Source organism: Euprymna scolopes, chromosome 1 (genome assembly GCF_053919585.1).
Source record: "Euprymna scolopes isolate OS-2025 chromosome 1, ASM5391958v1, whole genome shotgun sequence".
In the NCBI taxonomy this organism is placed as follows: domain Eukaryota; kingdom Metazoa; phylum Mollusca; class Cephalopoda; order Sepiida; family Sepiolidae; genus Euprymna; species Euprymna scolopes.
Window position 1 is genome coordinate 160938124 of NC_136482.1, and position 13747 is coordinate 160951870.

The following is a 13747-nucleotide window of genomic DNA, read 5'->3' on the forward strand; positions in this document are numbered from 1 at the left end:
ATGTTTCACAGATGATGCACAAACGGTCCCTCATTTTAATGGTACCACTGCCCTCTTTGTAGCTCTTCAACATTTTAGTTTTTTTAGTTAAAACTAGGTTCATACAGATTTTCAATGTCCCCTTTCAAAGCTTTTCAAGGCCTTCTCCAGACAAAATTCAAGTTTTCAAAACAAAATTTGGGGTTTGTTTTACAATCCACAGCGATTCAAAAAACTGATAATAGGAATTTGGCATCGGAGAGTTCAGTCTACAGAAGAAAAGTTTTTTTTTGGGGGGGGGGGTCATTTTTATTTATGGCGGCTACCCTCACAAAACAAAACTACCTGAGGTAATTTAATGATAATGGGATGCAACTCTTGTATCCATAATACTACTATGCAATTTCCAAACAATGTATTTCAATTTTATTTTCAATATTTAAAAAAATCATTTTAATGATATTTTTATTAATACTTAAAAATAATTTAATAGTATTTATTTCGATTTTATTTTTAATATTTTGACACAAATTTTTACTGGATTATAAAGGATAAAATTTTCAAGGCATTTTCAAAACATTTTCCATATTTTCAAGGATTTTTGCAAGGTAATAATAGAAATAAGGCCTTTTCAGAGCAAAAGTAAAAATTCAAAACCTATCAAATCCGTACAAATCCTGTAAAAAAATAGGAAGCCTTACTTTTGGAATGACCCTCATAAATGAACCCAACTTTTATGGTTAAAAAATTGGGTGGTAGTCTAAATTATGAAAAGTTTAAATTCAACAAAAGTCGTTATGGAAGAGCAGGAGGGGAAGTACCATAAGAGTCATATCACCTGCTCTGAGAACAAAGTGATATGGGGGAAAGAAGAAATGAATTAGGACTGTAAGAAAATGTCACAAATTAATATAATAGAAACAAAGTTAAAGAAGCCAGAGAAAAAAAATGTTAATTTGATGAAAGCAGATGTTGTTAGTTGGTAATGATTCTGTAATTAAATTTAAATCAAATTTTCAAAAGAAAATGGAGTAATATGAAATGTCAAGAGAGAATGGGGAAAAATGTGTAAAATTGAGGGTAAACAGATAAAGATTTTTTTTTTTGATGAAAGATAACAAAAATAATTTAAGAAAGAATAGATTACAACAAGAAATGAATAAGATTGCAAAGAAATATGAGCAGCTCAAAGGCAAAGAAGAGAAGATTGAAAAAAACAACAACAAAATCAATCATGCTGAGTGTTGGTGTTGTAAGACATGGCCAAGTAAACAACAACAAAGACAATGATTACGCAACAACAACAAAGGCAACAACAATTAAGCAGCAACAAAGACAACAATTAAACATTTTTTTTTCAATGTACGAAACAACAAATACATTTTAAACAACTATGAATTTAGAAACAAATGCAAAAACAAAAAATAACATTATAAAATCACATTTTCGTTGATACAAAAAACAAAACAAAAAATAACATTATAAAATCACATTTTCGTTGATACAAAAAACAAAACAAAAAATAACATTATAAAATCACATTTTCGTTGATACAAAAAACAAAACAAAAAATAAAAACGTTTTTGAATTTCTGAGATGAGGATTCTTCTGACTACTGTTCTCATCTCAAGTGTTCATTTTCACATGGACCTGTAGCACAGTAGATCAAATACTTGGAAAAAAATTCAGTTTCAAAAGTTACATTCCTGGAGGGTAAAGGTTCGATCCTCAGTGTGGGTAATAATCAAAATACAACTGCAAATTATTTAGGTTTTTTTTACTCAATCATGGCCGACAGAACAAGGGCATACTACCCCTACAGATCAAATGAAGTATTCCGTTCAAAATTCAGTGCAGATTTTTGAATTCAACAGAAAGATTCTCAAGTTTGACAAGATACACCTGAAGAAGGTCTGAGGTTATATTGGCCAAAACATTGTGAAAATGACACTCAAAAGTAGTTTGAAGAATCCAAATAATACAAAAAACAAACAATAACATTAAAGAGAAAGAGAGAGAGACGGAGGGACGGAAAAGTGTGGAATTACGAGATTGAGAAAAAAAAATTTGCGAATTAGAATCAGATAAAATGAATTAGAATTAAAAGGAATAAGAATTATTATTATTGGATTGTACAAGATGTGAACCATTATGCAAACGTTTTATAGCGCAACCATGTGTTTTTGTACAAAATTGATTTGCAGATTCATTTGTTTTTTTAAGACTTTTATTACATACAGTACAGTCTTCCAAAATGGCCACCCATTTATAGTGATCAGTTTCGATGCTGTGGTACTTATGCAATATAAGGACCATGTTGTTTCTGAATTTTTGAGATGAGGATTGGTTATTTGTATCGTCTGGATTCATCGGATTACTGTTCTAATCTGGAGTGTGAAGTAGGGAGGCGAAAAGACCCTTACCCACTAAATTTCAAAGATTGTTTTGTACCGTATCAAGGCAGGAAAGGGTACTCTGAGTGACTCCTTCTCATGTGCAACGGTACTCCATCTTAGGATGTATTTAGCTCTTGCATAGTAAAGAATTGCATTGGGAATGAGATAGTATCTGGAGCAGTAGAATGATCCAACCATTTTCCAACTGCTTTAGAAACAGATCTCATGTAGATTTTTTATTTCAGGTCAGAAGTGAAAGCCAGTCCCACCCAGAAGTTTGTCAAAGCAGGGTGCATCCTCAAGACGAGACCATTCATTACAACTGGGGCTAAGTATGATCAGAGCGCAGGTAGTGAAAAGATAGAGGTTTAGTCTTGGAAGTATTAAAAATAACTAGCTATCTTTACCCCAATGTACCACATGCTTCAGGTCAGAGGAGAGAAAATCAGAAAGATCTTGACCTTTGCTGGTCATTGAAGCGTTGCAATATATGGTAGTATCATATGAATAAATGTTAAATAGTTAAATAGAGTTGAGCCCAGGATTAATCATTGAGACAGGTCAGCATTAAAATTGTGAGCTTCAGACTTCTGCCCATCAATGACTACTTTAATAAACCTATCAATGAAATGAAAATGAAAAAAGATGTCCTACTTAGCCATCAAATAGCGATACACTGTACGATGGAGAGGGACATCCGTGATCTTGTATTTTGTTTTAATCTTAATTCAGACAACTGAACAATCAGAAGATCTCATCAGAGACAAAATAGAGGATGAGCACAGTTCACGGCAGATTGTAAAGATCTAGAAGACTTGCAAATTGTCTATCAGCACCAGGAACACGAGTGGGTTTGTTAACAGTCTGGATTAGATCATAAGTTAGGGAGAAATCATGACAAAACCGCTCTTCATCATTTGCCTTGTTTGAGTGGACCAGCCATTCAACGTTGTGCGCACTGAAATCTCCACAGACAGAAGGATGAGTAGACAGGATGTGGTCAATTCTTTCAGTGATGCTCTAAACAATAGTGACAAATAAATATAAATACATATATGTATATAATTTTTAACCAAAATTTACTTATTAAATTCCGGGAATGTTCATATACGAATTAAACTAGACTCAACATTAATTAACCCGGTTAATTAAGCTCAACGATTATCAATAATCGAGCATATATATTATAATTTCGCAATAACCAAGATAACAGTATATCACAACATATATACTTTTTACTTGTTTTACATAAGCATTAATATGTCGCTACACATTCATGAGCATGTTTCGGTCAGCCAGTTACTAGTAACTAGAGACCTCTTCAGGCGATGTTACTCATACAAAAGTTTAGTCTGTAATTTACTTCAGTATTGAGCACTCTTGTATGAATCTCATTAAAACTTCACTGGTTATTTTACCTATGGAAAATATTAACCTGGAATTTATACATATTCCGTAAACAGAATCTCTTAGCATCGTTTACTAAGGACTATCTTTACAACAAGGAGTAAAGACACTGCCTATTAACCGGTGTTTTTCTCTGTTTGTTTTGCTCTTTCCAACGGCGCTGATGAGTTGATACCTACAGACACTAGTGTTTCATCCTTTCAGGAATCATCAGTACAAGGTGTCACGATTAACACCAGTCGATAGATTCGAACCTGGTGACAGAAGCCATCCCTGGCTTTATTAGCAAGGATCTAATCCATTCGGCTGTTAACTGCGAGAAATGCTATTGAATTTTAAACATTTATTTTTCAAATGCTTTTTAATGTCTGTCAGAGTGATCTAATCATTATATGATAATCTGCACATATGAGCTAAATTAACCGACTATTAATTCATCTAAAAGTGCTCTATGATAAGAAAATATATATCACTTCTCAAATGCTCAACCTTAGATAGGGAGCATAATAGTCATCATATACAGTACTGTTTAGTTGTTTCACAGCTTATCAGTGCGGCTAGACAAGCAACTACCTCAAACCAGGATCGAAACCCAATCGCCCAAACGACAGTCGGAGCTTCTAACCATTGTGTTATACGGCTGCTGCTATGCAGGCAGTAAATTAACAATGTTTTGACATTGTCCAAAGTACCTAAGCTCAATTTGTTTACATCGCTTCATAAGCTAATGGTAATTTGTATATCACTTCCCAAATGCTCAACCTAAGATAGGATGCATAATAGGCTTTCCTATATATATATATATATATATATATATATATATATATATATATATATATATAGATATATATATATATATATATAGATATATATAGAGAGAGAGAGAGAGAGGAAAGCGTCATCAATGAATATTTTCAAATATTCAGATGTTAAGTCAAATTTTCCAATGATATTTTTTTCAGGTAAATCTTATCGAATCAAATTAGGACATTAGGAATTATTGTTACTGGGTATCCGGTTTATAACACAAAGTCTTCAGATGGTTCATGATCTACTCTGATAGCTTATTACTGCTTTTCTTTGGAATTCCTTTCTTTTTTACTGAACAGTACCAGCATAGAGAAATTTAAATATAATGTGAACAAACATCTTGGTTGACCCTGCATACCCCTAATCTGGCCTCTATGAAAGTAGTTGTTTATGCTTGAGTGGCAATAAGAAAAAAGAAAAGAAAAAAAGAAATCATCAATTCATTGCATTTAAGCATATGATGAACATCTATATAGATTATATATAAATAATCAACAACAATGGATTTAAATATGAGGAAAGCATGAGCAGACATCATCAAAAGCAGGAGTACACCTCATTAATGTATCTGAAGAAGGCAGGAAGGTTCACCATTGATCAAAATTCAGTAAATAGAAAAATCAATAAGATAAAGAATGTACTAAAAATAGCTTAACTGAAATATTTCAGCAAGATGGCTGATAGACAACTTTTTAAGAAATTCATTAAATAGCATAAGCATTTCTGGGTTGTAGCGATTAAGGTTATTGACTGGTAGAACGGGTAGTTTATTATGGATTGTGGGAGGTGGCATCTATGGAATTATTGCCATTGCACTAAGTTTGTTAAACTTAAAAAAAAAAAAAAAAAAAAAAATATATATATATATATATCACTCACTTCAGAACCAGAACCGGTTGAGGGTTTTATGCCCTTCTGGAAAGAGGAAACGGAATACTAATTCTGTAATTTACTTCTGCACATTTCATATGTGAAAAGACGGCTCTCTTAAGTAAAAGTTTTAAGACTTATCAGTTTCTTAATTGTCATTACTTATAAATAAAAGCGATAAAAACAAAAAAGAACTAAAAACTTTACTTCTATTATAGAAAAGGAAAAATGTGTGTTAGTTTGTATGTGCGTGTATATGTGTGCGTCAGTGTATGTTTGTATGTCCGCCAAAATCTTCTGACAGATACATCGGACCGTGACAAAATTGGTATTGTCAGAAAGATCAATCTTTCAGATGAAAAATCGAAAAATATGTAAAAATTGGCCCCAAAAATTAATTCTGTCTGGGTGAACTGGGCCGTTTCTTGCAAAGAGGGGTCACTTTTTTTCATTGAGAGTTTTGCAATTTATCCACCTAGCAATCTCAATGTTTAAAAAACGTTATTCCGACCTGTCGTGACATCATAAGTTGTCATGGCCGTGAGAGCTAGCGTGTTAACTTTTTTCACCTTTTCCTTTTTCGCATTACAGGTTTTACTGTGGCTATTTTTTTTTTTTTTTTTGCGTGGGTACTCGCTGCTATTTCGATTGAAACATTAAAAAAATTTTTTTTTTTTAGGGCTGGGGGTTACTCAATATCCTTAGTTTACCACCTCTCTCCACCTGGGCAACACGGGTATCCATGCTAGTATAAATATATAACGGGGTTATTCGCTCTTATAACTAATATACCAAAAATATACACATATGCCAAAGCTTCCTAGTATGTGAAGATATGAAAGGCAGACTTAGCAATATGCAGAGAAACATACTGACAATAATTGCTATAGACATAGAAATGACTGACCATATATTGGTTTAAAGGCTGCAGAACTGTCTTGGACAAAATAGAAACAGTTAACAAATGAATGTTACTGTTTCTGGGATTAAACCAAATAGTGGAAAAGAAAGAGGAGTTTGGCAAACATTCGCACCTACGGTCAGATCAAAAAGAGGAAGAGGACTTCTGAGTCACACCTTTTATATGGGTGACTACATAGTTAAATTAACCCATGGTTAACTGTCATATCATCAAGTAATCTTGAATTCTACGCATTAGGAAAAAACCGGAGCATCACCTTCATACCTTGTGATGTGGGAGTCAGCAAGTAAACCCCCGCCCCCCACTCAAACTTGCAGGGATGCCCTTTTCTCTTCCCTGCAACCTCTCTCCAACAGATGACATGTTGTGAGCCTGTCTTTGTTTTATCGATATTTCCATGGCAAGTGCTCGTCTGAGCTCAAATCACTGGTCCCCCCCCCTCGCCAATCTTGCACGATAAACACCCGTCTAGCTGAAACCACTGTCATTAATTCTCCCCACTCTTTATCTGTGCCTAAATCAAAGCGTAGATTCCATGAGCAAAGCTTCTTTCTTAGAAGTGCACGACTGTGGAACTCTCTTCTGTTTGCCTGTTTCCCACCTGACTACAACTTGGATGACTTCAAGTTCAACATAAACAAATTCCTGATTAAGTAAGACACTTTATCAAATCTCCAATACTAATGATTACTATGATACTATCCCATTGATTACTGTACATGCAATAACCCTTATCCCCGAGTGGCTTCCGGGCCTTAATAAGTGGTGACCTTCATGTATAAAAAAACAAAACAAAAAAACTTGCAAGTTGGTATTATGCTTCTGAATTTTGGAGATGAGGATTTATAAGCCATATTATTTGAATTACTAAAACGTTTTTGGTATTTTTGATTTTTTTTTTTAATTAGATTGAGTTCTTGACTTGCACTATTTAATGTTTTAAATGAATAAGGACACATGTAATCTATTTCACTGAAATCTCAGCTTAACAAAAATCAAGATCTTAGCAATTTTTTAATTCTTTTTGTCACTTATCTGTTAATAAACATCATTTTAAGGTTATCACCATAATGCACTTTGCAAATGATTCATTGGGTATAGTTAACTGAACACAAGCTGCTATTGCACACATAGTTAAAGGGGAGAGTGGGAAGATCTTGAGTTTACACTAATCATGGGACGATCCCCCCCCCCGATTCTGATACAATTACCTATTCTGGTCTAAATTCCCAATTCCAATACAAGTACCGATTCTGATTCTTTTAAAATTTCTAAATATCTAATTGTTTTATTTATGTATATGTATTTACTTGTCTGTACTTTTCCTGTTTTATTCGTCCCCCCCCCCTTCGCGACTACAATTGAAACAGGCAAAACGTTAGGACTTTATTTAAAAAAAAAAATACTTTTTAAAATGTTTAATGACTATTCCCCCCCCCCCATAATGTCCACATATATTTTGCAAAACGAAAAAAATAAACTTGCGAGGGGGCACATATAAAGTGTAGATTTTTCTAAATATTTTCTCAAACGTTTTCCTTGTAACTGATTAAAAATTGTAAGAGTTGTTTTTCTTTTTAAAATAAAGCTCATCATCTGCATCTATTCATCGTTAATACTGTTTGAAATTTTCATACACAAAAGAGTCAATCATTCGTATGCAAAATAATAAAACAATGTAGAAACAAAATAGTTAAAAAAAAAGAAGTCCATCCACATGTAAAGAATAGGTTTCCACAATAATGTTACTATTTAGAATACCATTCTTAACATGAGGAGGGCTCTGTTAACTATTCTCGGCCTTCCCTCGATGAAAGAATGTTCATATTTTCCCCCTTTATTATTGGTACATATTTTGATTATAATGAATCTAATTGGATTTGAAATTACCACAGACAATTCCATAATCTAAAATGTTATCCATTATACCAACTGTGAACCTCTGTCGCTTATACAAAGTTAAAAAAACAAATCAAAGTTTTCTCAGCATCTGATCTAAAAAGATAAAAAAACGAATGGTGGAATTTTTGTAATTTGTATAAAGTTCTAAAATTACAATGATGGAAATTTCTGCAATTCGAAACCAATATATGCTAGAACCTTATGAGGGGAGCATATACGTGATTGGACATTAGACTGTATTAAATCATTTGAATATATTATAATTATTCCGAGAGCTTAACCATAACACGTTGATGCAGATTTCAACATCAGAAGATAAAACAAAGAAATTGTTTGGCTTGGGAGCAGTTTAACATGTTTATTTATTTATTTATATATTTTTATGTTTCTAGGGTGGTTAGAGGGCGAGGGGAAGAGTCAGTCTGCAGTTCTGCATATGAGGTTTTAGAAATTCGATCCTAGAATAAGGCTATGGAAAAATTTGAATGTCCGTTGGGACAAATTACACTAAAAAGAAAAAAGAAAACTTGAAAGAAACTGGAATAAATTTGAATGTAAATTTTTTTTTTTTTGCGGGCCAATTTTTTCTGCTCAGGTATAGATAGATATTTCTTCCCAATATGATAACAATGAATAATCAATAAAGAATAAGCTAAGATGCTGCTAAAGCTAAAATGATAGCTTTGTATACATTATGGCATATCAACCATTTTAGTATTATTTCATACGGAATGACATTGCTCCCCACTCTTACAAAGTATGGGAGGGATCGTTGTTTTGTCCCCCATTGTATGGATATTCATCTTAGGTGGATGTAAGGGTGCTGTAATTCTCACTATTAGCAGAGATTGTTTATAGATCATCCAGAATTCCACCAACCAGTATCAAATTAAAATTCCAAGCTACCCTAGCGGCCTTTCTTATACAAAACAACAAAAAAAAAACCCCCAACAATCTGAATTGAAGATGAAGAAGAAGTTCTTCATAGCTGAAGATAACTAGTCAGGGTCTCGGTACTTTATCCTACGCTGTTGTAGCATTCCATGCTCAGTATGGAAAGTTTCCCCAAAAATAATGCATGGGAAATTACCAGGATTGTTCTTTTGGTAATGTTTTTGTTCAGACTTGGCCTTTATATTTTTGTCCTCTATTTCTGCCTTTCCTTTGTGAAGGCTACTGCAGCAGCAACTTCGGTCTGCTGCGAGTTCTTCCCAATTTTTCATGTTTGCATTCATTGCCTTTAGGTAGCGCTTTATCACATCCTTGTAGCAGAGTTTCTGCCCATAATCTTTCTGTACCCATTTCCAATTGTCCATACAATAGGATTTTTGCAATGCAATTTTTTCCATTCTGACCACATGTCCAGTCCATCGCAGTTGTGTCATGGCGAGTACGGCTTCTATGCTGTTCATGTTGGTTGAGTACTTCAACAATTTTTTTTATTCGTATGCAGTCACCCAGCTAAGTAATGGCCAGGCTCAACATTGCTTAACTTTGGTTATCGGACAAAAAAAAAATAGTGTCATCTTGAAACAATACCCATTGAAAACGTTTCTCGAGATAAAAACTGCTATTTAATCCGCATAATGGTGGTAGTGTTCATCAAGTTTTATCCGATAGTATTAGTACGTGTCATGGAAACATTGTTGATTCATCTTTGTGCTCCCCTTCTTAGCCCATTTTACTATGGGGTGATTCTGGTGAAATGGATAACAACATGGATCAAAGACCTGTGTGTAGAAATGTCAAATTTAGTTGGTTGCAGAGTAATATTTTTACTTATTGATGTTGGTGAACTTCATGTGGCCCCTTTTGTAAGTAATTCTGAGGTGATCAAACCAGTAAAAAAAAAAAAAAAAAAAAATTGTACTGTGCAGATTCAGACAAATTTACTAGAGTAAACTTTTTTTTTTTTTTTTACATGGGAGGCACCACTCATCAAGGCCTGAAGGCCACTCGAGGATAAGGGTTAATGAGTGTATGATAGTCATTAGGATAACAGCATATTGATAGTTAGTTGTAGAAATGGATTATTTAGAAGAAACTTGTTTATATTGGACTTGAAGACGACTATAGTGTAGTCAGCTGGAAAGCAGGTCAGCAGAACTAACCTCAATGGAATATCACGCGTAATCTTTTAATGATATCTTATTAATTGAATAATGGTTTGGTTGTTTCGTTTTACAGCATATAAACCCTTTTTATTAGGTTATTTAATGCAGAATCTGGTCATTTTAGTAAAAGTTTTTGTTTCAATTTCTTTATATCTTAAAATATTTATTAATGTTGTTTGGTTTGGTTGTTTTTTTTTATGACATATCAACCCTTTTGATGTAATTTAATGCTGAATTCGGACATTTTGGTCAAAGTTTTTATATGTAAAGTTTTTTTTTTATATCTTCAAATATAGTGTTTGGTTTGTTTATTTTTTTGTAGAGAAAAGTTGATGTTTTTGTTTTTTACTTTGGAGGATATGATAGAGTTTTGCAAAGAGAAAGGAAAAACAAAAAAACAATAACATGAATGTTTGGTGCATTTTAGGTCAGGAAACCAGTATCTTCAGACAGCCTGATTTGGTAGCACTGATTATTGATTGAATAAAAAAAAAACTTCTTAAGTTAACAGCCTTCCATATTTTTATTGCAATGTGTAATTGAATAAAATATATCTGATGGGATTTGAACTCAACCTGCCAACTGCATAGTCAGAATCAGTATCCATTAGGTCACTTGAGTACTGCTAGAAAATAAATATAAATGTGGGCTAAAAAGAAATATTAAAATATTTACAAAACTAAATCTATCAAGCGCTATATCACATGTATGCTCATACAACTATAAGTCACACAAAGTCCCCCATGCAGCCATTAAAAATGCTTGATTTTGCGTTTCAAAAATTCATTTGGTACTCTTGCAGAATTTGGCCAGGATCCTCAGGATTTTCCATCAATTATGGTGCGGGCTCTACCGGCAGTCACCGGATTAAGCCGAGCAAAGTAACAGACACAGACAAATTTCAAAACAAATAAACAAACCGGAAAAAAAATAGAAAGACAATAATTAAAAAAAAAAAACCTACTGTAAATTTACTGAATATATATATATATATATATGTGTGTATATATATATATATATATATATATATATATATTTTTTTTTTTTCAAGAAAAGCTGCATTTTGTATTGTTTATTTACTTTTATTATTTTGTTTTGCAACTTTTTTTATCAACAAAAGTTGGGTTTTTTTTTTTTTCAAATAAAAAAGATGAATTTTTTTTACCATAAATTATTAGGTGAAAGTACTGTTTCTTTTCAAGAAAACTTACATTTTTGTTTTAACAGAAAATTTGCAATAAAAGTTTTTTTTTGTAAAGAGAAGTTGTTTTCTTTATATGAAAACCCTAAATTGTTAGATGAAAGTATCGAACATTTTTTTTTCAAGGAAATTCACAAATTATTTTTGTCAACAAATGTTAAAAAAGTAAACAGAAAACAATAAAAAAATTACGTTTTTTATATAAAAAAACAAAAAAATGCTGGTCCTGGATATGACCTTCAACTATATCCAGTGGTGAGGCCCAAGCTTGCGGGTTTTGGGGAGTGTGGAGCCACCCTTTAATTGCCATTACTCCCAGGTCTACTCTGACCCGAAGTGGTAGTACCTGTTAGGGTCCCAACTATGGGTTAAATAGAAACTGACTTGAAAACAAAAAATATTCTATTAAAAATTTTTCTTCAAAATCTTTGGATTCGGCATTAAATAACCTGAAAAGGGTTGATATGCCGTAAAACAACCAACCAACCAACCAACCAACCAACCAACCAACCAACCAAAAAAAATGCCGATTTAACATTACAACATTTGAACAAGGCTCAGCTTAATTTGGTGATTGCCAGTCAAGCCCGAACCATAATTGACGGAAAATCCCGAGCATCCGGGTCAAATTCTGCAAGAGTACCGTTAATTTGATTTAAATCGAAACGGCATCCACTTGCTCAACTTGTGTACATGCAGATGAGAATCAAATGAGACAAAACATGCATTCTGCGAAGTGTCCCCTAAATTAAAAAACAAAAATAAAAAAATACTCTGTGTAATGTACGTACCTGTAACTGAATGAAAAATGTTACATTCCAAAAATCGTATAAATTGGTCTTTTAACTATAACCTAGAAAAGTTGTCATTTTAAAAAAAAAGCGTGGAGGTGGCGGTAAGGTAAAAATTTACCTCTAAAAAAATGTAAACAAAGGTAATGTATATGCAGTGTCGTCTCGAAAACTACTTGTATATGCCAAATATAAATGAGATTTTCTAAATCAGCATATCAGCATAGTCGTAAACCTATGCAGACAAGTAACATGATTGAAATGTAGATAATCATAGGAAAATATTTAAGTAATTTAAATCGGCCACATTAAAACGAAATGTAAAAAAAAAAAAGTATAAAAAAGATTTAAAAAAAAAAATGCTCCATTATAAAACGAGGTAAAAGGAAAAAAAAAAAAAAAAAAAAAAAAAAAAAAGCATCTAAGCTACTCCGAAAGCGAAAAATAAACAATGGTACCTGTACATATTTTTTTCAGGGTTTGTTTGTGTTTGGGGGAGGGGGGGTGTTAATGTGCGCATAGGTAAGTGTAATGTTATCAGTATTTAATTTTTGGTTTATGAGTGGTTATTATGTTTATGTTTGGTTTATTTTTTGTAAAACGATTGCCTCTTGTAGAGTGCCGCCATATTTGAAAAGTTCTGGGGCGTTCATTTATGTATTAAGAGATAGATTCTGGAATAATCAAATTATCAGCTCTTAGCCAGTGAGAATAGGCAGAATTTGAGACGGGAGAATTTATTATTTTTGAATCAGGAAATGAAAAGAGTATGTGTTTATGATCCAGTTATGAAAAGTGCCAGCACAATATCTGTAGAATGTGTATATTTCCTCCCAATCTTGACAGGGGGCAGCAGGAGTACTTTAGATTAAGGGGGAAAAATAGGAACTACTTCCTCTTAAGATGCTGTGATTGTGATGGTGTTGCTCCTAGGATGAAATGCAGGATTTTATTATAACGACTAAATGTGTCTAAAATGTTGTTCTAAAGTTACATAATATAGTGGCTAATAGTCTACACATAATAAATTTGTATGTGGCATCTGTTGTTGCAAGCCTACAGTACTTTGGTCCAGAGGGGAATTTCTGCAATCAAAAATATTATACATGGAGATTATATTTTTTCTTGTTATCATTTTTCTACTTTGACACTTTCTCCATTAGAACTTACTCCAGTTTAGTTGCCCCGATCGTACTCCTCTAGCCTAAAACAAAAAAGACTAGTTATATAATGACCATTCCCTCTCCCTACTTTTTATTTTGCTTTTTTCTTCATCCTTATGTTCCATAATTCATCTATCTTCCTTCTATGTTTTATTTTTATTTTACATTTCCATCCATATGTAGCCTAAGCTA

General features: G+C 32.9%; 1 protein-coding gene across 6 annotated transcripts in view; it reads right to left on the reverse strand.

Moving 5' to 3' along the window:
- The window catches only part of LOC145276981 (uncharacterized), a 109852-nt gene that overhangs the window by 8640 nt on the left and 87465 nt on the right, over positions 1-13747 (reverse strand). For 3 of the 6 annotated variants that reach the window (XM_080128585.1, XM_080128550.1, XM_080128558.1), the window contains one exon: positions 5472-5507. The exons of the other annotated variants lie outside the window; for them this stretch is intronic. In XM_080128585.1, coding sequence (XP_079984711.1) covers positions 5472-5507 — 36 coding nt within the window. The remainder of the gene's footprint in view (positions 1-5471; positions 5508-13747) is intronic. 6 annotated transcript variants of the gene reach the window in all.